We start from the raw sequence: 25340 nt of genomic DNA, 5'->3' as shown, positions 1-25340 counted from the left end.
CTTTTTAAATATTTCGTCTATGAGATACATTTCAGGGGAATGTGGCCAAGACTGATCCATAATTACAGGCATCCAAATCCCATTACGTGCCTTAAGGATATATAAGATTTTTTTATACTGATTAAAAGAAATAGTAGAATTAAGACAAGTATAAAAACAACAATTATGGCAAGTCAGAAGATTGTTATCAAGGGCCTAATGAGGCATGCCTAACATAAACAGAAAAGGAAGTCTGATACATGCTTGAATTTATGAGTCTCATTTAATCTAAGATAGATGGATAATTTATTTGAAGTATTCATTAAATGGTCTTTCCACGCGGCCATGACTAATAATCCAGTGCCAATCTTCCAAAGTTCTGAATGAACTGGCCCATCAGGTAAACGTGGGCTGGGGGAAGTCATCCCTCCTTCATGCCATACAATGGGTTCAGATGTTACATCTAAAATGATGTTGTCTTGATATTGAAGCCATCAGAGCTCTCTTTTGGAGTGTTTGATCCGAGCAGAGCCTACAGAGGCCCAGATAATGACGCTTCCTTTGGAAGTGTTAAGAAGAACTCTACCAACCTCTCCTCTACAGAGCTCCCAATTAACCCATTCTTCAGGATTTATAATCTTTCTTAATTGACATCAAGGCAATTTAGGAGGGTAATTGTATATAATTCTTTGACTTCTCATGGAGACACCTGTAGTAAGTACAATATAAAGACATTAGTCCCATTGGGTATTTTTGCTATCCATGCCTGTGAATGAAATGTAACACAGTGTTCACCTGTTCCAAAGCATATAGGTGGCCCATCTGCACCTACAGAATATTCAGGGATTATTTTTCCTTCTTCTTCTGGTTTAAATGGACCTCTATTATCATAAGGTCCAGGCAACGAGACTGAATCATTTACACAAACTGGGAAAGAGGGATCATCCCATGTAATTAATCTATTAAGAGGTGGATTTGGAATATAAGCCCAATATGTGTGATTCTCTTTAGTATTCATGGTTAAAGTAAGAACCGACATCATGGCAATAAGCAGAGTAGTAGAAGTCTTAGGTGTTCCTCTTTTTTGGAGGATCTGTTCTGCTTCTAGAGTCTTCTTCATCTGTCCCCATGTTGGAGGTTTGGCTTTCATTGTTTTTTTTTTTTTTTGGTTCTTCTTTTTATCTTTCATTCCAGGCTTAATTCTTCCGTATCTTTCTTCAGTGGTCGAAAATCGTCAACTCTTTCTTTTCACCCATCTATTCATATCGTGCTTTTAATTGCCAGGCTGGGAGCCAGATATACCTGTTATCTGTGGACACAAGAGCAAATCCTTGACCCCACAATTTAACATACCCAGGGCACCATTGGTTATTATCATTTTTCCAAAATATTGGTTGTGAAAGGGGTCTGGTATTAGAGACTGTGTGATGTTTTTCAGCTGCGGTGAGCTCGTGTTCACCTCTTAAATCCAAAAAAATAAGTGTAAATAATGTTTTCATTAATTGATCCTTTGGATTCAAGGCCATATCCCCTGTTTTTGTTTTTGTCACATGGTTTTTTTTTTTTAATTTTTTTTTCAACGTTTATTTATTTTTGGGACAGAGAGAGACAGAGCATGAACAGGGGAGGGGCAGAGAGAGAAGAAGACACAGAATCGGAAACAGGCTCCAGGCTCTGAGCCATCAGCCCAGAGCCTGACGCGGGGCTCGAACTCCCGGACCGCGAGATCGTGACCTGGCTGAAGTCGGAAGCTTAACCGACTGCGCCACCCAGGCGCCCCAGTCACATGGTTTTTAATGTACGATTAGTATGTTCAATAATAGCTTGACTACAGGAATGCCTGTAGTATGATGAATGCCCCATTTTTGGCAAAATATAAGAAGAGTGTGAGAAGTAAAAGTGGGGCCATTGTCAGTTTAAAGATTCTGGGGGAGTCCCATCATGGCAAATGCTTCTAAAAGGTGCTGAATAACATGGGCCGTTTCTTCTCCTGACAAAGGTGTAGCCCATATAAAACCAGAATATGTATTTATTGATATATGTACATATGCAAGGCAACCAAATTGTGCAACATGAGTAACATCCATTTGCCATAAATCATTAGGTTGTTGACCTCTGGGATTAACCCCCTAAGAGTATGGAGGAATAACAATGGGCCCACAAGTGGGGCAGTGTGATAATTTCTCTAGCTTGTTTAAGGGAAATAGAAAAGCATTTACTTAAGCCTTTAGCATTAAGATGAGTCATAATGTGAAAATTTTGTGCTGTAATAACAGGAGCTGCCAATAAGGAATCCGCTGTAGCGTTTCCTTCTGCCAAGTGGCCAGGGAGGCCAGAATGAGATCCTATGTGAGTAATGTATATAGGATGGGATTGGTGTTGGAGACAATGTTGGACTTGAAAAAATAAGTCAGACAATTCTGAGCCATCTGAATAAATATTAATGGTTTCCAAAATTTCTTTTAGTATGAAATTAATTGTCAAGTTGGTTTCCATATAACATCCAGTGCTCATCCCAACAGGTGCCCTCCTCAATGTCCATCACCCACTTTCCCCTCCCTCCCACCAGATTTTCAATCATTTGTTTAGAATAGGTTGAATCCGTTAAGATATTGATGGAGGAGGAAACATCCTTAAGTAATAGAAATATGGCAGCGAGTTCAGCCTTTTGTACTGAGGCATATGGGGATTTTACACATTTAGAAGTAGGACCATAATATGCAGAATAACTGGATTTGTTGGCATCTGTAAAATAATTAGGTCCATTTACATGTACTGATTGTACAATTCGAGGCATGATAAAGGAGGTGGTTTTGATAAATTCAATTAACTTGGATTTAGGATAATGGATGTCTATGTGACCTATATTATCTGGAACTCCAAGTTGCCCATGAAATGCATTGCTGATAGGCCATGGATATTTGTGCATGAGACAGAAGTACTATAATTGTCTCAGGGTCTTGGGCTGTTATTTCCTTAAGTCTCTCCTGACCCTTAAAAATCAACATTCCTATTTTGTCTAAATATGTAGGTAATTTTTTAAAGGCTCTGTTGGAAAGAAATATCCATTCTATGATTCCATTTGCCTGCCAAAGTACTCCTGTAGGAGAATGAGGTGATGGTAAAATTAACAAGGAAACAGGTAGCGAGGGGTCAACTTGAGTAAGCTGACTGGAAGCAATTTTTTGTTCATTCCATTGTAATTCTTGGGATGCTTCTGGAGTTAATTTTCTAGAGCTATTTAAATTGGAATTCCCTTTAAGTACATCAAAAAGATGAGTCAGTTGATAAGTACGTATACCTAGAGTAGGACTTAACCAGTTAATGTCTCCTAATAACTTCTGGAAATCATTCAAAGTATGCAAGGTATCTCTATGAATTTGAACATTTTGAGGCATTATTGAATTTTGTACTAATTTTTGACCTAAATAGAATAAGGGATCTTCAAATTGAACTTTGTCTTCTGTAATAATAAGGCCATCTTCTGAGAGGGTTGCCTGAGCTGCTAAAAAGAGTGCATGTAAATCATGTCGTTCCAGTAACGCTAATAGGCTGTCATCCATGTAATGAATGATCTGAGCATGAGGAAACAGATAATAAATATCCGAGAGGGTCTGCAACAAAAAGCTGACAAAGAATAGGACTATTTAACATTCCTTGAGGTAAAACTTTCCATTGAAATCTGTTTTTGGGCTTCTCATGATTAATTACAAGAATGGAGAATGCAAATCTTTCCGAATCTTTAGGGTTTAAGGTAATGGAGAAAAAACAATCCTTAAGATCAATAATTATAATTTTCCAGTCTCGAGGGATAGCAGCAGGTGTCAGAAGGCAAGGCTGTAGAGCCCCCATAGATTGTTTGATTTTATTTATGGGTCGGAGATCAGTCAGCATTCTCCATTTTCCAGATTTCTTTTTTATGACAAAAACCGGAGAATTCCAGGGACTAGTTGAAGGTTCAATATGTCCTGCTTCTAATTGTTCAGAAACTAAAAATTTTAAAGCTGCCAGTTTTGCTTGAGAAAGCGGCCACTGCTCTATCCATATCAATAAGATATGGCTCATAAATGGCTCATCAATAAGCCATTTTAAAGGCAGCACACATTTTTTGTTCTCTGGCAGTGGCCGCTAGGATAAATTTGGATATCCTAGACTTGTGGCTTTATGTTTGGGGAAAATATTGAGGGGTGTTTTAATGCCTTGTTGATTTACATATAATCCCTTCAGTGGGTCATATCCCATGGCACACATTATATTTTTACTTTGAGTAAATACAGATGGGATATTAATATATGCACCCCATTGTTGAAGTATATCTCTACCCTACAGATTAATGGCAATGTTAGCCACATAGGGTTTAAGAGTTGCTATCTGATCCTCGGGTCCTTCACATCTCATAACTTGTTGACTTCTTTCTATTCCCCCTAAGGAGCCAAGTCCTGTAAAAATTACAGGTACATTTTCAACAGGCCAAGATGAAGGCCAAAACTTTTCAGATATGATGGTAACGTCAGCTCCAGTGTCTCCTAATCCTATAAAAGGTTTATTATTAATTTTAAGATGTATTTTGGAGTGAAAATCTTTCAAAAATGTTTGCCAATGTAATTGTTTTCCGGTACTGCAAAAACCTCCAGTTCTGATAACAGGATTGCTTTGGCCCTCTATATAAGGAAGAATAAGTAATTGAGCAATTTTATCTCCTGGTTGAATATTATAAGGGTTATCGGCCGATATCATAACTTGAATTTCATTTTCCTAATCACAGTCAATAACACCAGGATGCACATGAATACCTTTAAGTGTAAGACTACTCTGCCCAAAAATAAGGCCTACTGTGCCTTTTCCAAAGGCCCATAAATTCCTGTTCTAACTTTAACGACACCTAAAGAAGTCTGGGTCTATAGCAGGGAGATCTAAGGCAGGACTCCCAGTTGTTGCATGACAGAGGTCTGTGACCTGTCGATGTTGTGGTGTTGAGACCCATTGCTGGCTGGATAAAAGCTCATTTTGTTTGTTGGGCCCTGAGCTAGGCCCTGTGAGAAGTTTCCCTGATTTTGATCAATATTAAGAGATGGACGAGGATGCCCATCTTTGTGATATTTGGAATGGCACTGATTGGCCCAATGATATCCTTTTTTACAACGAGGGCATAAAACAGTTGGAGACATTAGTTTAGATAGATTATCAGTACTGGTATTATTAACATTATGCTTTTTTTTTTTTTAATTTGTCCTTTATTTTTCAACAGTCTTTTTTCATATGGCCAATTTTTCCACAACCAAACCATTTGGTGTTAGTTTTAAAAGGGCCTGTCTGTCTTATAGAGGCAGCAAAGGCATTCATATTGTAAAGTGGGGTACCAGTATCAGCACATGCTTTCACATAGTCAGCCATGGACCCAGCAGCCACTCTTATAGGATGAAGAGCTGGCTGGCATTCTGAATTAGCATTACATAAGCCACAATAGGAACCAACAAATCTCTTAGGCCTGCCTGAGGAATTGTTTTAGCCAAAACATCTCTTGATCTTGCTACAAAGTCAACATAAGGTTCAGTATTTCCCTGTTTAACATTTACAAATGAGGGGGTAAGTTCCCCTAGAGTAGCTGTACTTTGCCTAGCCATCTTACAGCAATTCTGTACTTGTTGTATTGCTTGATCACTCATACCACATTGATATCTTAGTTGAGAATATTCTCCTTGTCCAAAAAGTTGTTCCTTGTCAATAGGAATATTATCATGAATGTTTCTTTCCTCTTGAATCTTAGTCTGATCTTCCCACCAAGTCATAAGTCATAAATATTCAGCACGGGATAAAACAGTTCTAGCCAACATTTCCCAATCTTTAGGAATCAAGCGTTTGGTATCAGAAAATGCTGAAAGTAAGCCCTGCATATAAACAGAGTTAGTGCCGTATTGGACACAAGCCATTTTAAGATCTTTCAAAATTTTTACAGGGATCTGAGAGTATTATAGCATTATAGCCTCCATTAGGATATTGTGCATTTGGTGGAAAAGCATTCAGAGTAACCGGAAATATTTCTGGTACCGGTTGTATCAATTCTAAATCTCCTTCCTCCTTAGCCTTTATCAACCCTCACATCAGAGGTGTAATTATAGGGCCCCCATATCCCTTGGAAAGAACTATTATGTGAGGCTGATTATTAGAAAAAGGATTGGAAGTGACTGGATAGGCAGTCTTTCGTTTAACATGAGTAGGAATTTTTGTATTTTTAGGTAAAGGAGCGGGGGGGGGTATACTTTATTATAAGGGGAGGCACTATCCTCCAAGTTATCATTTGTGGGTGGTGGTGGAGGCCATTCTGGTAAAGTATCTTCCTCAGGCGCTATAGCTTTGATTTCTTCAGAGGAAGACTCATCCTCAAAACTATCAGATGTAAAATCTGACTCATCTTCTTCTTCTTGATGAGTTTTTAATTTAGGTGAACTTATATTTTGTTCTGAGTCGGACTGTAAAGGCTGTAAAGCCATCTCAAAGAGCAAAAAGACCAAACTTTTAAAGAAATGATATCTCCATTTTGATGAGCACGTCTAAGCGATTTCATAATTAATCTCCTTGTTTAAGGTGTAAAAGATTTTTTCCAGAATGGTTAAACCAATAGCAATGTTTTTTAACCAAGTACCAGAACTCATCAAAAGTTCTTCTTTTCACTTTTACTCCAGAACTTCGCAATAAAGTACGAAGTAATTTAGAGTAAGCTTCATGATCATGAGACAGTGAGTTTCCCATACTTCACTATCCCAGAGCTGGGAGTTACCTGTCCTACCGCTCCGCTTTAATCCTCTGCGACTGTAAACCAAAGTAGTCTGGAAGACTGCCTTAACCTGCCGACTAGGCCAATTGTTGCAGGGAGTATAGCTGGAGTCACAAAAGATGAGTCCGCAAAGTTCAGTTAAGTGAAGGTCCTCATACTCGAGTCAGAATGAGGCCCAACTCCAGAATGAAGCTTCTTTTTATTATGATAATTGCTAAAGACTATGTGCATAAAGTCAACTAAGCGAGTGTGTTAATCAATCTAATTGTTTTGCTTTTCAAGGTTGAATTTAGAGTTCACTGGTTTCTATAGCTATAGTAAGGGTCAGGTGTGAAGGAGGATCCAGCCCTGGGCAATGTTAATGGCTCTAGGGTTCCTTACAAGCTGCAGCCACATTCAGCTGTGTAAACATGTCATAAGGCCTTGTACCTTCTCCAGCCCTTTCCTTTTGAAGTCTTTTCCTTTATTGCTTCCCTCCTGCAACTCCCACACAAAGATCTCACTAAAAAGAAGAACTATACACCAATTTCCCTGTTGAATATAGATGCAAAAATCCTCAACAAGATATTAGCCAACTGGATCCAACCATACATTAAAAAAATTATTAGCCCTAAGTAAGTACAAAAAGATCAAGATCATACCGTGCATATTTTCAGACCATAATGCTATGAAACTTGAAATCAACCACAAGAAAAAATTTGGAAAGGTAACAAATACTTGGAGACTGAAGAACATCCTACTAAAGAATGAATGGGCTAAACAAGCAGTTAAAGAGGAAATTAAAAAGCACATGGAAGTCAATGAAAATGATAACACCACAACCCAAAACCTTTGGGACGCAGCAAAGGCGTTCATAAGAAGAAACTATATAGCAGTCCAGGCCTTCCTAAAGAGGAAAGAAAGATCTCAGATACACCACCTAACGTTGCGCCTTAAGGAGCTAGGAAAAGAACAGCAAACAAAACCCAAAACCAGCAGAAGACAGGAAATAATAAAGATTAGAGCAGAACTTAATTCCATTGAAACCAAAATAACTGTAGAACAGTTCGATGAGACCAAAAGCTGGTTCTTTCAAAGAATTAACAAAACTGATAAGCTACTAGCCAGTTTGATCAAAAATAAAAAAAAAAAAAAGGAAAAGACCCAAATAAATAAAATCAAGAATGTAAGAGGAGAGGTCACAACCAACACAGCAGAAATAAAAACAATAAACAGGGAATATTATGAGCAAGAATATGCCAATAAAAATGGGTAATCTGGAATAAATGGAAAAATTCCTAGAAATGTATACACTATCAAAACTGAAACAGGAAGAAATATAAAAGTTGAACAGACCCATAACCAGTAAGGAAATCAAATTAGTAATCAAAAATCTGCCAAAAAACAAGAGTCCAGGGCAAGATGGCTTTCCAGGGGAATTTTACCAAACATTTCTGGAAGAGTTCACACCTATTCTCTTGAAGCTGTTCCAAAAAATAGAAATGGAAGGAAAACTTCCAAACTCTTTCTATGAAGCCAGCATTACCTTGATTCTAAAACCAGAGACCACTGTAAAAAGGAGAACTTTAGACCAATTTTCCTGATGAACATGGATGCAAAAATCTTCAACAAGATATTAGCCAACAGGATCCAACAATACATTAAAAAAATTATTCACCACGACCATGTGGGATTTGTACCTGGGATGCAGGGCTGGTTCAATATCCACAAAACAATTAACATGATTCATCACATCAATAAAAGAAAGGACAAGAACCATATGATGCTCTCAAAAGATGCAGAGAAAGCATTTGACAAAATACAGCATCCTTTTTGATAAAAACCCTTAAGAAAGTATGGATAGAAGGAGCATACCTGCAGATCATAAAAGCCATATATGAACGACCCAACACTAATATTATCCTCAATGGGGAAAAACTGACATCTTTCCCCCTAAGGTCAGGAACAAGACAGGGATGTCCATTCTCGCCACTGTTATTCAACATAGTATTGGAAGTCTTAGCCTCTGCAATCAGACAACACAAAGAAATAAAAGGAATCCAAATCAGCCTGGAGGAGGTCAAACTTTCACTCTTCACAGATGACATGATACTCTACATGGAAAACCCAAAAGATTCCACAAAAAAACTGCTAGAACTGATTCATGAATTCAGTAAAATGGCAGGGTATAAAAATCAATGCACAGAAATCTGTTGAATTTCTATAACAATGAATCAATAGAAAGAGAAATCAAGGAATCGATCCCATTTACAATTGCACCAAAAACCATAAAATACCTAGGAATAAATCTTACCAAAGAGGTGAAAAACCATACACTGAAAATGATAGAAAGCTTATGAAAGAAATTGAAGAAGACACACACAAAAAGGGGAAAATATTCCATGCTCCTGGATAGGAAGAACAAATGTCGTTAAAATGTCAATACTACCCAAAGCAATCTACATATTCAATGCAATCCCTATCAAAATAACACAAGCATTCTTCACAGACCTAGAACAAATAATCTTAAAATTTGTATGGAGCCAGAAAAGTCCCAGAATAGCCAAAGCAATCTTGAAAAAGAAAACCAAAACAGGAGGCATCACAATCGCAGACTTCAAGCTATACTACAAAGCTGTAATCATCAAGACAGTATGGTACTGGCACAAGAACAGATACTCAGATCAATGGAACAGAATAGAGAACCCAGAAATGGACACAAAAACGTATGGCCAACTAATATTTGACAAAGCAAGAAAGAATATCCAATGGAATAAAAACAGTCTCTTCAGCAAGTGGTGCTGGGAAAACTGGACAGGGACATGCAGAAGAATGAACCTGGACCACTTTCTTACACCATACACAAAAATGAACTCAAACTGGATTAAAGACCTAAATGTAAGACAGGAAGCCATCAAAATCCTCAAGGAGAAAGCAGGCAAATACCTCTTTGATCATGGCCACAGCAAGTTCTTAACACGTCTCCAGAAGCAAGGGAAACAAAAACAAAAATGAACTACTGGGACCTCATCAAAATAAAAAGCTTCTGCACAGCGAAGGAAGCAATCAGCAAAACTAAAAGGCAATTGACAGAATGGGGGAAGACATTTGCAAATGACATGTAGTCTTTCTTTCCAATATTTATGTGTTTTATTTTTTTATTGCACAATTTCCTTGGTTAATACCTCAGTACAATGGTAAATAAGCATGGTGAGAGTGGACATAATTGTCTTGTTTTTGATCTTATAAGAAAAGCTTTCAGTTTTTTACCATTAAGTACAATGTTTGCTGTATGTGTTTTTTTTAATGTTTTCTTATTTTTCAGAAAGAGTGTGAGCAGGGGAAGGACAGGGAGAGGGGGAGAGAGGTTCTGAAGCAGGCTTTTCTCTGACAGCAGCAAAACCTATGCGCGGCTCAAACTTGAACTGTGAGATCATAACCTGAGTTTAAGTCAGATGCTCAACTGATTGAGACACCTAGGTGCCCCATGTGTGTTTTATATAAATACTTTTATCAGGCTGAGAAAATTGCCTCCATTCCTAGTTTGCTTAATGTTTGTTTTTTTTTATAATTAAAGAGTGTTGGATTACGTCAAGTGCATTTTCTGTGTCTTTTCTATTAATAGCGTGTATTGCATTGATTCATTTCTCGTATGTTGAATCAATCCTGCATTCCTGGGATAAACCCTAATGATCATGGTACATAATCTTTTTAATATGCTTCTGGATTTTATATGCTTGTATTTTATTAAGTAGTTTTACATTTATATTCATAACGCATAGTGGTTTTTTTTTTGTTTGTTTTCTTTTCTTTTGATGTCTTTATCTGCTTTTGTATCAGGGTAATACTGGTCTCATATATGAAGTTGGGAAGAGTTACCTTCCTAGTTTTAGAAAGAATTGGTGAAGAATAGGCATTAATTTTTCTTTAAACCTTTTGTAGAATTCATCATTGAAGCCATCTGGGCCTAACCTTTACTTTGTGGGAAGGTATTGAATTAGAGATCCAATCTTTTTACTTGTTAAATTTCTACCTATTCGAGTTTTCTATCTCTTCTTTTGTCAGTTTTAATAGTTTGTAAATTTCTAGGAATTTCTCTTACATCTTAACTAATTCATTGTCTTACAGTTATACATAGTATTCCCTTAGAATTATTTTTATTTCTACAAAGTTAGTAGTAAGGTCCTCTTTTTATTAAATATATTAAATATTTTAACAATTTGAGTTTTCTTTCTTTTTCCCAGGTTGGTCTAGCCAAAGGCTTGTCAATTTTGTTGATTTTCTTTAATAACCAAATTTTGGGTTTGTTGATTTTCTCTATTAATTTCCACTTACTATTTCATTTATTTCTGCTAAGTATTTTCTTCCTTCTCTTTGTTCTCTGTTTAATTTGCTTTTCTCTTTCTAGTTTTAATTTTAAGGTGGAAGATTAGATTATTGGCTTGAGAGCTTCCTTATTTTCTGAAGTAGGTATTTATAGTTATTAATTTTTCTTTGAGTACTACTTTCACTGCCTCCAATAAGTTTCAATATGTTGTGTTTTAATTTTTGATCATCTCAAAGTATTTTCTTATTTCCTGATAAGTTTCTTTTGACCCACTGGTTAATTGGGAATGTGTCATTTAATTTCCACATATTTGTGAATTTCTCTAATTTTCTTCTGTTAATTATTTCTAATTTAATTTCATTGTGGTTGGAGAAAATAGTTTGTATTGTTTTAGTTGTTTCAAATTTACTGAGCCTGAATTTGTGGCCTAACATATGGTCTGTTCTGGATAATGTTCCATATGCACTTCAGAAGTGCATATATTCTGCTGTTGTGTGGAGTGCTCTGTATATGTCAGTTAGAGCCATTTAGTTAACACTCTTGTTCAAGAAGTGTTGTTCAAATCTTAAATTTTCTTCTGATCTTTCATCTAATTTTTCTATCCATAATTGAAACTACAGTATTGAAGCCTCAAACTATTATTGTTGAATTGTTTATTTCTCTCTAAAATTCTGTCAGTTTTTGCTTCGTGTATTTTGGGGCTGTTTTATTAGAAGTAGTTATGTTTATAATTGTAATGTTTTCTTGATGGATTGACTCTTAAAATTATAAAATGTCTTTCTTTATCTCTAATAACAGTTTTTGTCTTTAAGTCTATTTTGTTGAATACTTGTATAGCTACTCCAGCTGTATTTTAGTTACTGTTTGCATGGTATATCTTTTTCCATACTTTCAAAACATTTATGTGTTTGAATCCTACATATACATACAATGCAGTTAGATTGTTTTCTTTTTTAATGTAAGTTGTCTTTTTAAATTTTGTTGTGGTTTGAGTACAGTTGACAAACAATGTTACATTAGTTTCAGATGTACAACATAGTGATGTAACATCTCTATATGTTATGCTATGCTAACAACAAGTGTAGCTACTACTTGTCACCATACAATGCTATTACAATATCATTGACTATATTCCCTATGTCGTGCCTTTTATTCCCATGACTTATTCATTCCATAATTGGAAGCCTGTATCTCTTACTCCCCTTCATGCATTTTCCCCTTCCCTTAACCCCCATTCCCTCTGGCAAGCATCAGTTTGCTTTCTGTATGTATAGGTATGATTATGCTTTTTGTTTATTTGTTTATGTGTTTTGTTTTTTTAGATTCCACATAATTATGTTTTCCTATCCACACTACCAATCTTTGCCTTTAAATGTGATAATTTAATCTATTCATATTTAATGTAATTGTTTACAAAACAATGTGTCTGCCCTTTTGTTATTTGTTTTATATATATCCTGTTATTATTTCCTTTTTCAATTTCCCCTCCTTTATGCTATTACTGTAAAAGATTACATCTTTATGCATTATAATCACATTAACATTATTGCTTTATGTAGTTGTCTTTTAAATCAGATAGAAAAAAATGAGTTACAAATAAAAAATACATTTATACTTTCTTTATATTTACTTATGTAGTTATATTTTTTGATGTTTTATTTCTTCATGTTGATCCAAGTTACTATCTAGTGTCCTTTTATTTCCAATTGAAGACTACCCATAGGATTCTTCATACGACAAATCTGCTGGTGACAAACTCTCCCAGTTATTGCTAATCTTGGAATACTTTAATTTCTTCTTTGTTGTTAAACTGCAGTTTTGCTAAATATATAATTCTTGATTGAAATTCATTTTTTAGTACTTTGAATATTATCTCACTGTCTTATGGCTTCCATTGTTTCCATTGAGAAATCAGCCATAAATCTTTTTTTTTTTACATAAATGCATGTTATTTTTTAAAATTTATTTCTTTAAATTCAAATTAGTTGACATACAGTGTAGTACTGGTTTCAGGAGTAGAACCCTGTGATTCATCACTTACACATAACAGCCAGTGATCATCACAACTAGTACCCTCCTTAATACCCATCACACATTTAGCCCATCTTCCCACCCACCGCCCCTCCATCAATCCTTAGTTTTTTCTCTGTATTTAAGAGTTTCCCATGGTTTGCCTTCCTTGCTGGTTTTATTTTATGTTTCCCTCCCTTCCTCTATGTTCATTTCTTTCGTTTCTTAAACTTTACGTATGAGTGAAAATTTAGAATTTCATATATGATGACTTCCTTCTCTCTTGTTTCATTGGCTTTGGCTTTTGATTATGTGTCTAATTGTAGATTTTTTTTTCAAAAAATATTTTTCCTACTGGGGTTCATTGAGCTTCTTATATTTGAAGAATAATGCTTTTCATCAAATTGAGATTTTTAAAGTTATTGTAAAAATAATATTCCATCTGTAATTTTCCATCCTCTCTTTTTAGGACTTTCATTATGTGTACATTGGTACACTGATGGTGTCCCACATGTCTCTGAGGGACTGCTCACTTTTCCTCATTCATTCTATTTTCTGTTTTTGTGGCTAATTTCAATTGTCATCTTTTCAAGTTTAATGATTTTTTTGCCACGTTAATTAGCTCTAGTAAAATTTTCTCCCAATGATTTTTTCTTTTGGTTATTGTAAATTTCAACTGAAGCATTTGTAGATGGCTCCTGTTTTATAATTTATGTCTCTTTTGATATTTTCTATTTGGTTTGAATCAGTTTCATTCTTTTAGGTCTTCAGACATGAAATTTTTAATTTTTGAACAGATTTAAAATAATTTATTTAAAATCTTGGTTTAGTAAGTCTAATACCTATACTATGTCAGAAATAGTTTCTATTCATTGAGTTTTTACCTGTTTATGAGCTGTACTTTCTAATTTTTTTGACTATCTCATATTTTTGTTGAAAACTGTTTTTTAAACAGTTTTTTATATTTTTATATTTTAAACAATATAATGTAGCAATTCTGGAAGCCTGATTCTCTCTCTCTTTCTCCAGGGCTTAATGTTGGCATTGCTTGTTGTCTTAGATACTGTTTATTTTTTAGTGACTTTACTGAACTAATTCAGTATAGTCTTTTGTATTCTTTATCATGGATGGCCAACAAAGTCTCTACTAGTTTAGATTGATAGTTAGCAAATGATTGGATAGATAATTCCTTAAATACCTAAGACAAACAAATGTCCCACTCTTTTCTAAAGAGCTCTGTTGCCTGTAGACATATGTCCTTAACACTCACCCAGGAAGCTTATAACTGCCATAACCTTCACTCCCTGCTTATGCAGAGCCCCAAGGCTGGCCAGAGGTAAGGACTTATGACCTTCTCATGTCTTTCCTGAACATGAACACAGCACTATGCTTGGCAAGTGCATTCCTTCTAGATTCTTAAGAATGTGTCAGAGATTTTCATAGCCCCTGTTGACATTTAATTCTTCAGTTTTTCCTTTTAAACTTTTTGGTCAGACTCTTGTTTCCCTCAGCTGTTATCCATTGCTTCAAGCAGATGTATGACACATATACCCTTTTCCCAAGGGAGAATTTTAGCATGGAGTAATCAATAAAGACAAGCGTTTTGAGTCAGAGAACCGACACACATGTCAAATAATGACAGTTGCTTGGAAACTAAACTGTTCTGCTAACCCAAGGCTACTAATGGCCTGGGGAGGAGTAATGTATTTAGAAAAAGTTAAAATGCCACACAATTGCTGTTATTGACAACATTTAGCTGTTTTTATCCTAAAAATGCTCCCTGGATTGATGCAAACCTCTAGCTATTTATTTTTTATTTTGGAAAACAGTTGATTTTTGTTTGTTTGTTTGTTAAAAAAGTTGATTTTTAAAAACTTTGCCAGTTATTTTATTGCTTTTGTAGAGAAGTAAATACCCAGAAGTCATAACTCTACCATTTCCACTGACATCACCCATAGCCACCTTCTTTGTAATACTTCCTAAATCTCTCTCAAGAAAATTAATAGCTAAATTTCATGTTATTAAAGCAAAATATGTCTTTTTAATCCATGTTGAAAGATGCTCAGGACTATAGCTACACATTTATTAGAGGCCTATGAATCCTGGCTTAAGCTTGCCTTAGAAAGATGTGAAGGATGACCAGGTAACACCCAACTTTTCAGCATCATAAGAAAAGTGTTGAGACAGGTCCAGGTATGGACCTGACTGACCTTTACTTACTTTCTCCTACTTAGCTTTCTTTATTACTTACTAATTTCTCCAGAGCATTCAACTGTTCACTCAAGGGTACCAGGGCCCTTGACTGGTCTCCCTTTTCCTTGCAGACTCTTCCAAGTCACTCAAGACTAAGACTGAGACACCTACAACAATGCAATCTCCCTTGAAAGGTGAGTTTTACTATGGTTCTGTGGGTGCAATAGAGGTCTGAAATGATGTCATGGAAACCAAAGAAGAAGGTTCAATGCCATTATATTTGTAATAAGATGTTACTGGGTTCCTCAGAGAAAACATAGCAATAACAGAATGGAAAGAAAAGAAAAGGAGAAATGATTAAAATGTTGTGAAGAAGTGGAATAATGAATATGTATATTCTTCTTTGTGAGAACATCTGAGGCAAAAGTAAGAAAAGAGTTAGAGTACTCATGTTGGAAAAGAGAAAACTCTGACTTATGTTTTGCTCCTAATCTGACTTTCTGTGGAACTTTGGATATGTTGCCCACCCTCCATGGGCCTCTTCCCACCACCAACAGTAAGAAACTAAGATACATCATCTCATAGTACCAGTGGTCAATTCCTTTCCAGGAATTCTGGAAAGCTCAGAATAAATTCCCAGTGAAGGTACCCAAACTTTTCAGCCACCCTTTGCCTCATAGTTCTTGGATGGAAGAGAGGCCTCTGATCCTAATACCTTGTTCTTATAGCAACAGCTACAGTGACCTCATTTTGGAAGTGGACCACTGAAGTGGATGGCTACTCTGGGGACACCAGTGTTGAACCAGGTAAGGAAATGGACAGGACTTTTATCCTTCCTTCTTGGCTCTGAACTTTGCAACTGAAACTTTTCATAATATACACTATTCTGTGGCATTCAACTCTTCAAACGAATGCTGCACAATGGTCAAAGGCCCTGGAGATGAGCTTAATGGGTGGGATGGGGAGGGACAGATGCAGATTCAGTAATGAGTCAGAGTGTGGTTAAGTGGTAGTTGTGTTTTTAGCTGGTTTACTGTTGTCATAGTAATACACCTCCCAAACACTCTAAGCAAGAATAGGAATTGGACTATGACCTCAGCCAGCTCTCTTAGGGATATAGGTATTGGATCATTTAAGGATAACGTGAGGGCCTCGTTACTTGAGCTCTTAACCAGGGCTCACCAAGAAGCTTGTAGCTGATTTCTGAGTTCTCGAGAGTTTCAAAGATCCCTAAGTCATGGTATCAAAGATCCAAACCCCAAAGAGAAGCTTGTTTTCCCTGGAACTTAGTCAGCTTGTTTGCACTGGTATGACTGCATTGATTGCTAAAATAATGAAATATAGGGGCGCCTGGGTGGCTCAGTCAGTTAAGCGTCTGACTTCACCTCAGATCATGATCTCATGGTCCGTGGTTTCATGCCCCGCATCCGGCTTTGTGCTGACAGCTCAGAGCCTGGAGCTTGCTTCAGATTCTGTGTCTCTGTCATTCCCCTGCTTTCTCTTTCTCTCTTTCTCTCTCAAAAATAAATCAGTGATAATTTTTTTCAAAAAATAATGAAATGTGTTCATACTACTTGATAATTAGCTACTTCCCTTAATAATCGAGATCCCCATTATCAGCAGAGCTGCCCTCACTTATCCCTTAGAACTCTCCAGACCACACATTGTCCTGCAACAAAAGTGTGTAGTAGAGACCCCAAGTTTATAGTAAACATCTATTTCGATTAGCTGATGCTAAATAGTGACGACTGTCACTATTGGTCTCATTCTCTGATTGTATACCGTTAATGGTGGACTTCTTAATGCCCATGTACTTCTCCCCTTTTGGCTGCACAACATTTTATCTTCAGGCATAGCCCAAAGCTGTTTTGTGGGCTACTTTTGAATTGCCACCTTTGGTTTGAAGGTTTCCATATTGCATGGCTTTTGCAGGGCAACATCCAATAAGACAAGGGAGATGAGAAGATAATTTTTGGAGAGTTATTTTGATAAAATGAGAAGATAACCCCAAGGGAATGGAAATTTTCAGATATTGGGTGTGTGCATTGCATCCTCTATCAAGTTTTGTTCTTGTTGTTGTTTTGTTTGTTTTTGTTTTTGTTTTTACTACTTGATTCCCTCCAAGGGAGATTCTTCCTTCAATCTCTAACGGTTTATAGCTTGGGTTCTCTTATTCCATCCTAAAGCATCAGAATACACATTCTTCTCAAGTGCACATGGAACATTCTCCAAAGTAGATCACATACTAGGTCACAAACCAGGCCTCAACAAGAACAAAAAGACTGAGATCATACCATGCATATTTTCTGACGACAGCACTATGAAACTTGAAGTTAACCACAAGAAAAAATTGGAAAGACTGCAAATACATGGAGATTAAACAACATGCTACTATAGAATGAATAGGTTAAGAAAGAAATCAAGGAAGAAATTTTTTAAATATATGGAAACAAATGAAAATGAAAACACAATGGTCTAAAACTTTGGGGATGCAGCAAAGGTGATGATAAGAGGGAAGTATATAGAAATACAGATCTGCCTCAAGAAGCAAGAAAAATCTAAAACAACCTAACCTTACACCTAAAGGAGCTAGAAAAATAACAACAATGAAGCCTAAAACCAGAAGGAGTAGGGAAATAATAAAAATTAGAGCAGAAATACATGATATAGAAACTAAAACAACCAAACAAAAACAGTAGAACAGATCAATGAAACCAGGAGATGTTTCCTTGAAAGAATCAATAAAATTGATAAACCTCCAGCCATACTTATTAAAAAGAAGACAGAAAGGACCCAAATAAATAAAATCACAAGTGAAAGAAGAGAGATAACAACCAACACCACAAAAATAAAATTATAGGAGAATATTATGAAAAATTGCATGTTAACAAATTGAACAATCTGGAAGAAATGGAGAATCAAAAAATCAAAGAAATACAGCTTGGATTCTCTCAGCTTCAATCACAGTTCTGGGGACCACAAATACTAGATGTTTTTATTTTATTTTTTAATTCAAGTATAATTAACACACAGTGTTATATTAGTTTCAAGTATACAATGTAATGATTCAACAATTCTATACACTGCTGAGCACTCATCACGATAAGTGTACTCCTAATCCCCTTCACTTATTTTACCCATCCCTCCACCCACCTCCCCTATGACAATCACCAGTTTGTTCTCTATATTTGAGTGTTTTTTGTTGTTTCTTATTCTATTTGTTTCATTTCTTACTTAAATTCCACGTATGAGTAAAGTTATGTGTTATTTGTCTGTCTCTGACTTACTTATTTCACTTAGCATTATATCTTCTAGATCTATTTTATTCAAATGACAAGATAGTACTTTTTATAGGTGAGTAATATTACAGAGAGAGAGCACAAGTGGGGGAAGGACAGAGAGAGAGGGTGAGAGAGAATCCCAAGCAGACTCCATGCTGTCAGCACAGAGCATAATACGTGCTTGATCATATGAACCATGAGATCATGACCTGAGCTGAAATCAAGAGTCAGATGCTTAACCAACTCAGCCATCCAATGCCCAATATTCCAGATTTATAAGACAAAATATTTTAGGGTCTGGTAAAAATAAAGCCAGTTGTAATCCTAAGGATAATTGAGTTTCTTTCTCTACCCCTCTCTATCCACTGATCTCGCCCCTTAGATTCAGAATATTGTACCTATAAGTGCATTAGACATTATACAATCTTTTCACTAAACTTACGGGAAAACTAATACATACTCAATAATTTGACTAAAGTCACTATAATTTATTTTTCTAAGATGTCTATAAAAATAAGTGCCTCAAACTTAGTGCCTTAAAATAACACAAATCTATTATCACACACTTCTGGTGATCAGACGTTTGACACATTGAGCTAAGATCAAGGTATCAGCAGGGCTGTGTTTTTTTCTGGAGGTTTTGGGGAAAAATTAGTTTCTTTTTTTTTTTCTAGCTTCTAGAAGCTGCTCACATTCCTTGGATCTTGATCTCCTTCCACCATTTTCAAAACTAGCAATGCAGCATCCTCAAGTCTCTCTCTAATTCTGACCTCTTTTGCTTCCTCAACTTTTTAAAAATTTATTTATTTATTTTGAGGGAGAGAGAGAACATGAGCAGAGTAGGGGCAGAGAGAGGGGAAAGGAAGAGAATCCCAGGTTGTCTCTGCAGTATCAGTGCAGAGCCTGATGTGGGGCTTGAACTCACTAACTGTAAGATCATGACTTGAGCTAAAATCAAGAGCTGGTTGCTTAGCTGACTGAACCACCCAGGTGCCCCACCCCTCTTTAACTTTTAAAAGACTGATTACATTGAGCCCACCAAGGTAATTCAAAATAATATCCCCATCTCATGGTCAGCTAATTAGCAACTTTAAATATATCTGCAACCTTAATTCTTCCTTACAATTTAAAATCCTCACAGGTTCTGGGGATTTGGATGTGGACATTTTTGGAGAACTATCATTCTGCCTACCACAGTCATACAGCAAGGAAATAACAGATCCAGGACTAAAAGCCCAGTCCAGTGGTTTCCTTCAGCTTATAGGCATAATTGGGATAGTTAACTCAGGAGACTCTAGAAATATGTTTTGAGGAAAAAGAAATCTGAGTACTTGCCCAGAAAGTGTGAAGAAAATAATTCTTTTGGCTAGACATAATTGACCAGAGTATCAATTAGGTAGCATTTTGTGAAGTGGGGAAGTCAAGGTACTATTTTCCTTTAAGAGAAGGGGAAAATATCTTGTCTTGGCCCCCTGGAAAACCTGGATGACTAGTTCAAATGCCCAAGCCAATCAGCCATCAGTTAGTGGGCTTGGAAGATTATATTTACACATGGAGTCTCTCGCCTCTCTCAACTCTTTCTCGTAGGTTTCGGGTCTTGTCTCTCTGAATAGAAAATAAAGCCAGGAGAAAATTAAAAATGGAAAAGAAAATGTTATGGCGGGGTGCCTGGTTGGCTAGTTGGTTAAGTGGCCGAGTCTTGATTTCAGCTCAGGTCATGATCTCACGGTTTGTGCTTTTCAGCCCCACATCAGGCTCTGTGCTCACAGTGCAGAGCCTCCTTCAGATCCACTGTTTCCCTCTCTCTTTCCCTCACCCACTACTGCTCTCTCTCAAAAATAAATGAATGTTTAAAAAAATAAAAAATTTAAAAAAGTTATGGGCTGGTTGGGCTGTTCCTTGGAGTTTCTGTTTTTAAACTCATTTTCTTTTTTTTTTTTTAATTTTTTTTAACGTTTATTTATTTTTGAGACAGAGAGAGACAGAGCATGAACGGGGGAGGGTCAGAGAGAGAGAGACACAGAATCTGAAACAGGCTCCAGGCTCTGAGCTGTCAGCACAGAGCCCGACGCGGGGCTCGAACTCACGGACCGTGAGATCATGACCTGAGCCGAAGTCGGACGCTTAACCGACCAAGCCACCCAGGCGCCCCTAAACTCATTTTCAACCATAAACTTCTTGGTCTTGTTTTGCCTCCTAGGAAAGGGCCTATCTACCTTTTCCATCATTCTCATCATTTCCCTGTGCTGTATGATGGTCTCCATCCTGGCTTATGTCATGCTCTGCAGGAAGACATCCCAACAAGGTCAGTTATGAATATAATTGAGTGGCTTTTGCTCATTAATTCATTCTGATAGTATAGTTAAGCATAAATTCTGTACCAGCCACTGTGATAGGCACTTCAAAGAGCTCCCAGCCTAGAGTGGGAGTGAGAAAAGGAGTGTATGGAGATAGATATGCAAGCCAACAATGACAAGATCATGTGTGGAAGTTAATTCAGAAATTTTTGTTAACTAGCTTAATGAAAGCCATCACTGCAATGGTTTGTCTCATGAGGATGCAAGAGAAATGGAAGTCATAATCCTTGGCTTCAAGTTTCTTACAATTTATTTAGAAGATTCAAAGTAGAAATATGAAGTTTATCAATAATCATACATAGGGGCGCCTGGGTGGCGTAGTCGGTTAAGCGTCCGACTTCAGCCAGGTCACGATCTCGCGGTCCGTGAGTTTGAGCCCCGCGTCAGGCTCTGGGCTGATGGCTCAGAGCCTGGAGCCTGTTTCTGATTCTGTGTCTCCCTCTCTCTCTGCCCCTCCCCCATTCATGCTCTGTCTCTCTCTGTCCCAAAAATAAATAAACGTTGAAAAAAAAATTAAAAAAAAAATAATAATCATACATAACAATAAAGGTTATAGACTCAAAGCCTGGAGAATATAATCAATGATAAGGTTTCCAGAGGAAAGGAGAGTCAGTTAAGGCTGAAGAGATTAGCAAGAACTTTTAGGAGGCGGTGGGACTTAGACTAGGCCTTGAAGGATGAAAAAAAAATTAGAAGGCAGTATTCCAGGAAGAAGGAATTACATGAGCAAAGGTGCAAAAGCTTACAAGATGACAGTGAGTGGGGCCATCAATGTAGAAAATTCAGAGGAGAAATTCAGGAGAAAAGGAAATTTTATTATTGATAACAGAGTATCTTAAATAACAGGCTAAGGAATTTGGAAATTTTTTCTCTAGGCCTTCCAAAGGAACTAAAATCAGCATTTAAAAAAAAATAAATAAATGGATGACATCATGGAGGTGCAGTTGTCAGGGCCATTTAATAACTGTGAGCCAACCGAGGAGTAAAAAGGGAATTTGGATGTTGATTTCTAAGTAAAATCTAGTTACACCTCAATGCCTGCTGCACTGGCCATTTTGCCTAACATTAGTGTGTCTTTTTCTCCATAGAAGCTTCTATTCCCAAGTAGCCTAGTTTCCACCATGAGTTTCTGCAGCCAAAGAGGAGAAGGTAACCTGAGTATTTCCTTCTCCTGGGTCTTAAGTATAAGCTCAGGTCTTGGCCAGTCAGGGTGGCTATGACCCATGAGGCTGAACTTGGAAGTAGAGATAACTCAAGTAGCCACAAATCCCAGTGAAAACAACATTCATCATAGTCTCAATGAGATTAGGTGTAAACTGTAAACATATTAGGTTGTTTCCCACACAAAAGCCTTATAGGGCTGTTCATGGCCCAGGGAATAGAAGTCAAAATTTGAATTCCATTCAAGGCCCTCTCTGATGTGGCTTTAGCCTATTTTCTTGACCCCCATCACTCCTTAATTTCATTTCCAATCACTGGGCTCAAATAGGCAAATATGCCACATATACCTAATGCCTCTATGCTTTTTCCCTTCTGGATTGCCTTCTCATGATTGCCTTCCCAGAATTTCTATTTTTATCTCTGTATAATGGAGATAGCCTTAGGCCATTAATTCAATTTAACATGTGAATACTATGTGCCAAAGTGTGGACATATAAAAAATGAAATAGATAACACCTGTGGTATGGGAGCTATCAGGCCAGTGGGGCAGGTAAGACATGGAAACACAGGGCTGTATCACAAAGCAGAGGACCTGTGGCATGCTCTGTTTTCTTTCTTGTGTTTGAATGCATGCATTCCCAGTTGCATTCTTGAAAGTTTATAAACTCCTAGAGGGAAGTACCAAGAAACATCCATGTTTGTATCAGGTTATAGAGCCTTTAAGCCTGCACGGACTGCAGATAGTTCTCCTCCACAGACACTAGGGGGAAATGTTGACCTACTTCAGGATTTTTTCTGAGTGCAGAGTGGAGATGAGTGCATTTGGAAATGGCTTAGGCCATGGTCCCTGAGAGGCTAATTTAGCCCCTTCTGCCTGGGCCCTGGCCTGGCCAAGTTTTCACAAAAACTCCCTGGGGATCTTTGGCAAGATTTCTGGGTTGAGAGTGGGTCCAGCTCCAGTGTTCCTCCCTCTACCACACCAAGCAACTGTTCCAGCCCAATGTCCTGAACCAGAGTATACCAAAGAGGATAGTAACAAAGTGTACTTACTCTTCCTTTCTCTGAGAAATCTGTATCCCTGTGTTTCAGTTTATCTTCCCAATACCTCCCAATGGAGATATCTCTTTTTGTCTCTCCTTCCATCATTCTTTGGTAACCAGTGTCCATGTTTGGTCCTTGTCCACTCCCCATGGAGACTTCTGACTTGATTTCTTCTTTTCTAGAGCACATCTATGAAGTGGCCAGGTAAGATTACCTCTGCTTTTCCATCTTCTGACCCCTTCCCTGCCCTCATTCTGTTTGTCACTGGCATGGAGGAAAGAGAGGTTGGCACAAACCCAATTCTAAGCCCAGAGGCCTTCAGGGTCAGGGAATAGCTTTCTTCCCCCTCTGAAGCACCTCCGGAGGTTCTTTCTTGGCCCACTGATGACATGGAATAATCCAGGCCCACCAGCCTCCTGTTCCCAGAATCTCTTAGTAACAAGAGCCTAAGGGTCAGTTGGCAAGAATTGGGGCAGAAGTGTGGGAAACTAGAGTCCCAGCTTCAAGCCCCTCTTTATGTGTGGTGGGATCTTGGGCCACAGGGCACATTCCAGGGAGGACAGCAATTCTGGTGAAACCTGGAGAGTGGCTATTTTCACAAGTGACTGCTCCAGTGAAGAGCCATCTTCCCAGACTCCGGGCAATGACTACTCTGACGATCCCTGCTTGGACCAGGAACACCAGATCATCGCCCAGATCAATGGTGACTATTCTCACCTGCTGCACACAGTTCCTCCAGATTATGAGCTTTTGACCACCAAAGAGCACCTGGTAGGCCATAGTCTGCTGACATAATTGCCTAGTCAGCCCCTGAATTCTGCACAGCCATCCTCCCTGCTACTTCCATTCCTGGATAGCCCAACGGGTCTTTCATCACTGAAGTTCTAAGAGTGACTGGCTTTGCCCAAGAAGTTATATGCACTTCAAGCAAGCCTGCTGCTGGGTCATGTCTTAGACCCTTCTATTATCCCTTCTGCTTCTTCTCTTCAAACACCAGAGGGAAGTTCCGATAGCACTAAGACGTGGTCATCATGCTTCCAGACACCACACAGCTTTGGTCTCTTGCCACCAGAAGACCAGAGGGAAATGCAGCTTTGCCTGCTTGGGGGGTCGGTTGTGTCCAGGATCACTTCCCTTTCTTCAGGGCCAGATACCTTTTTGTGTAACAAGCTAGGGTTAAGTTTTGCTCCTGAGCTGTGAGTCTAGTGCTCTGGTATTCTTTTGGTGCTCAATAAATATCAAATCATGATAGCAACCTTGGTTATATTGGTCTTCTCTCAAGTACCTATCAAGTGATTAAAATGAGACTGGTTGAGATGTTTGGGGACTTGGAATTATGAATAGTACCTTTTCTTTTTTTTTTGTCTTTCTCTTTCCCACACATACCATCTTTACTTTACTTCAGATGTGGGCCCATCTGGGACACAATGAATATTTGGCAAATTCGTACTCAACTATCTTCCATTCCCTTCCCTGTTATCCTGCCAACTGCATTTGGATGACTCTCTTAAGTCAATTGGAAACCTGAAAATGAGGGACCCCCTATTCTGTTTCAGGGGACTGTGGAAGCAGAGATGAAAGGCTCCATTTATTTCCAAAGTATGAATACACCACCCTCAAAGATTTCTACCTCCTGGAATCCTGAAATCTTTGCAGTAGTTGTCTTCACCATAAGTCATCTCTATACTCTGGTCTTCTTACAATGTGGGGGTCCAAGCAAATAAATATTTTTCCCCAAGCACAAATGAGAACTAGGAGTGTGTGTGTGTGTGTGTGTGTGTGTGCATGCGCGCTCATACCTACATGCATGCATGTGTTTGACGATTTGTATGTGTGAACGCATGCATACACCTTTATTTAAATCTCCTCTATGAGGACCTGTTCTAGGTTGACTCAACACTTCTTCCTTTTCTTCATGTAATTCATGTCAAATAAACTTCTTTGCTCTTCATGGAAGCTGTTTTTGACACTTTGGGTTCTAATGCAACCCAAGGTCAGCTCAGGTTTCACCAGGAGATTCTCTCTTTTGGGATGATTACAGAAGTCAAAATAGTACACAGAAGTGAACAAGAATTATTCCTTTGCTTCACCACCATCAACCTGCCAAGTCCATGGTCAAAACCTCAGCATTTTCTTCATCCTCATATGCCAGCTTCACATAGCTGGTGAAAGGAGCAACTTATTCTTCCCCATCATGCTTACAAGCCTCTGAAACAGGGACCCACCCAGTGGAAACC

The 25340-nt window shown here is 37.8% G+C and overlaps 1 protein-coding gene across 4 annotated transcripts in view; it reads left to right on the top strand.

The window, feature by feature from the left end:
- The window catches only part of VSIG4 (V-set and immunoglobulin domain containing 4), an 85955-nt gene that overhangs the window by 14708 nt on the left and 45907 nt on the right, over nt 1-25340 (top strand). Inside the window, exons 4-8 of one of the 4 annotated variants that reach the window (XM_045471052.1) lie at nt 15395-15457; nt 15992-16069; nt 20745-20849; nt 23286-23307; nt 24660-24841. In XM_045471052.1, the coding sequence (XP_045327008.1) occupies nt 15395-15457; nt 15992-16069; nt 20745-20849; nt 23286-23307; nt 24660-24681 (290 nt within the window). In that variant the 3' untranslated portion in view covers nt 24682-24841. Of the gene's footprint in view, nt 1-15394; nt 15458-15991; nt 16070-20744; nt 20850-23285; nt 23308-23645; nt 24359-24659; nt 24842-25340 lie in introns of those variants that run through there. The other 3 variants (XM_045471049.1, XM_045471051.1, XM_045471050.1) reach the window with 3 other exon arrangements.

The sequence above is a fragment of the Leopardus geoffroyi genome, chromosome X (assembly GCF_018350155.1).
Source record: "Leopardus geoffroyi isolate Oge1 chromosome X, O.geoffroyi_Oge1_pat1.0, whole genome shotgun sequence".
In the NCBI taxonomy this organism is placed as follows: domain Eukaryota; kingdom Metazoa; phylum Chordata; class Mammalia; order Carnivora; family Felidae; genus Leopardus; species Leopardus geoffroyi.
The sequence above is the reverse complement of the archived record's forward strand: the minus strand, read 5'-3'. Positions and strand labels throughout refer to the sequence as shown.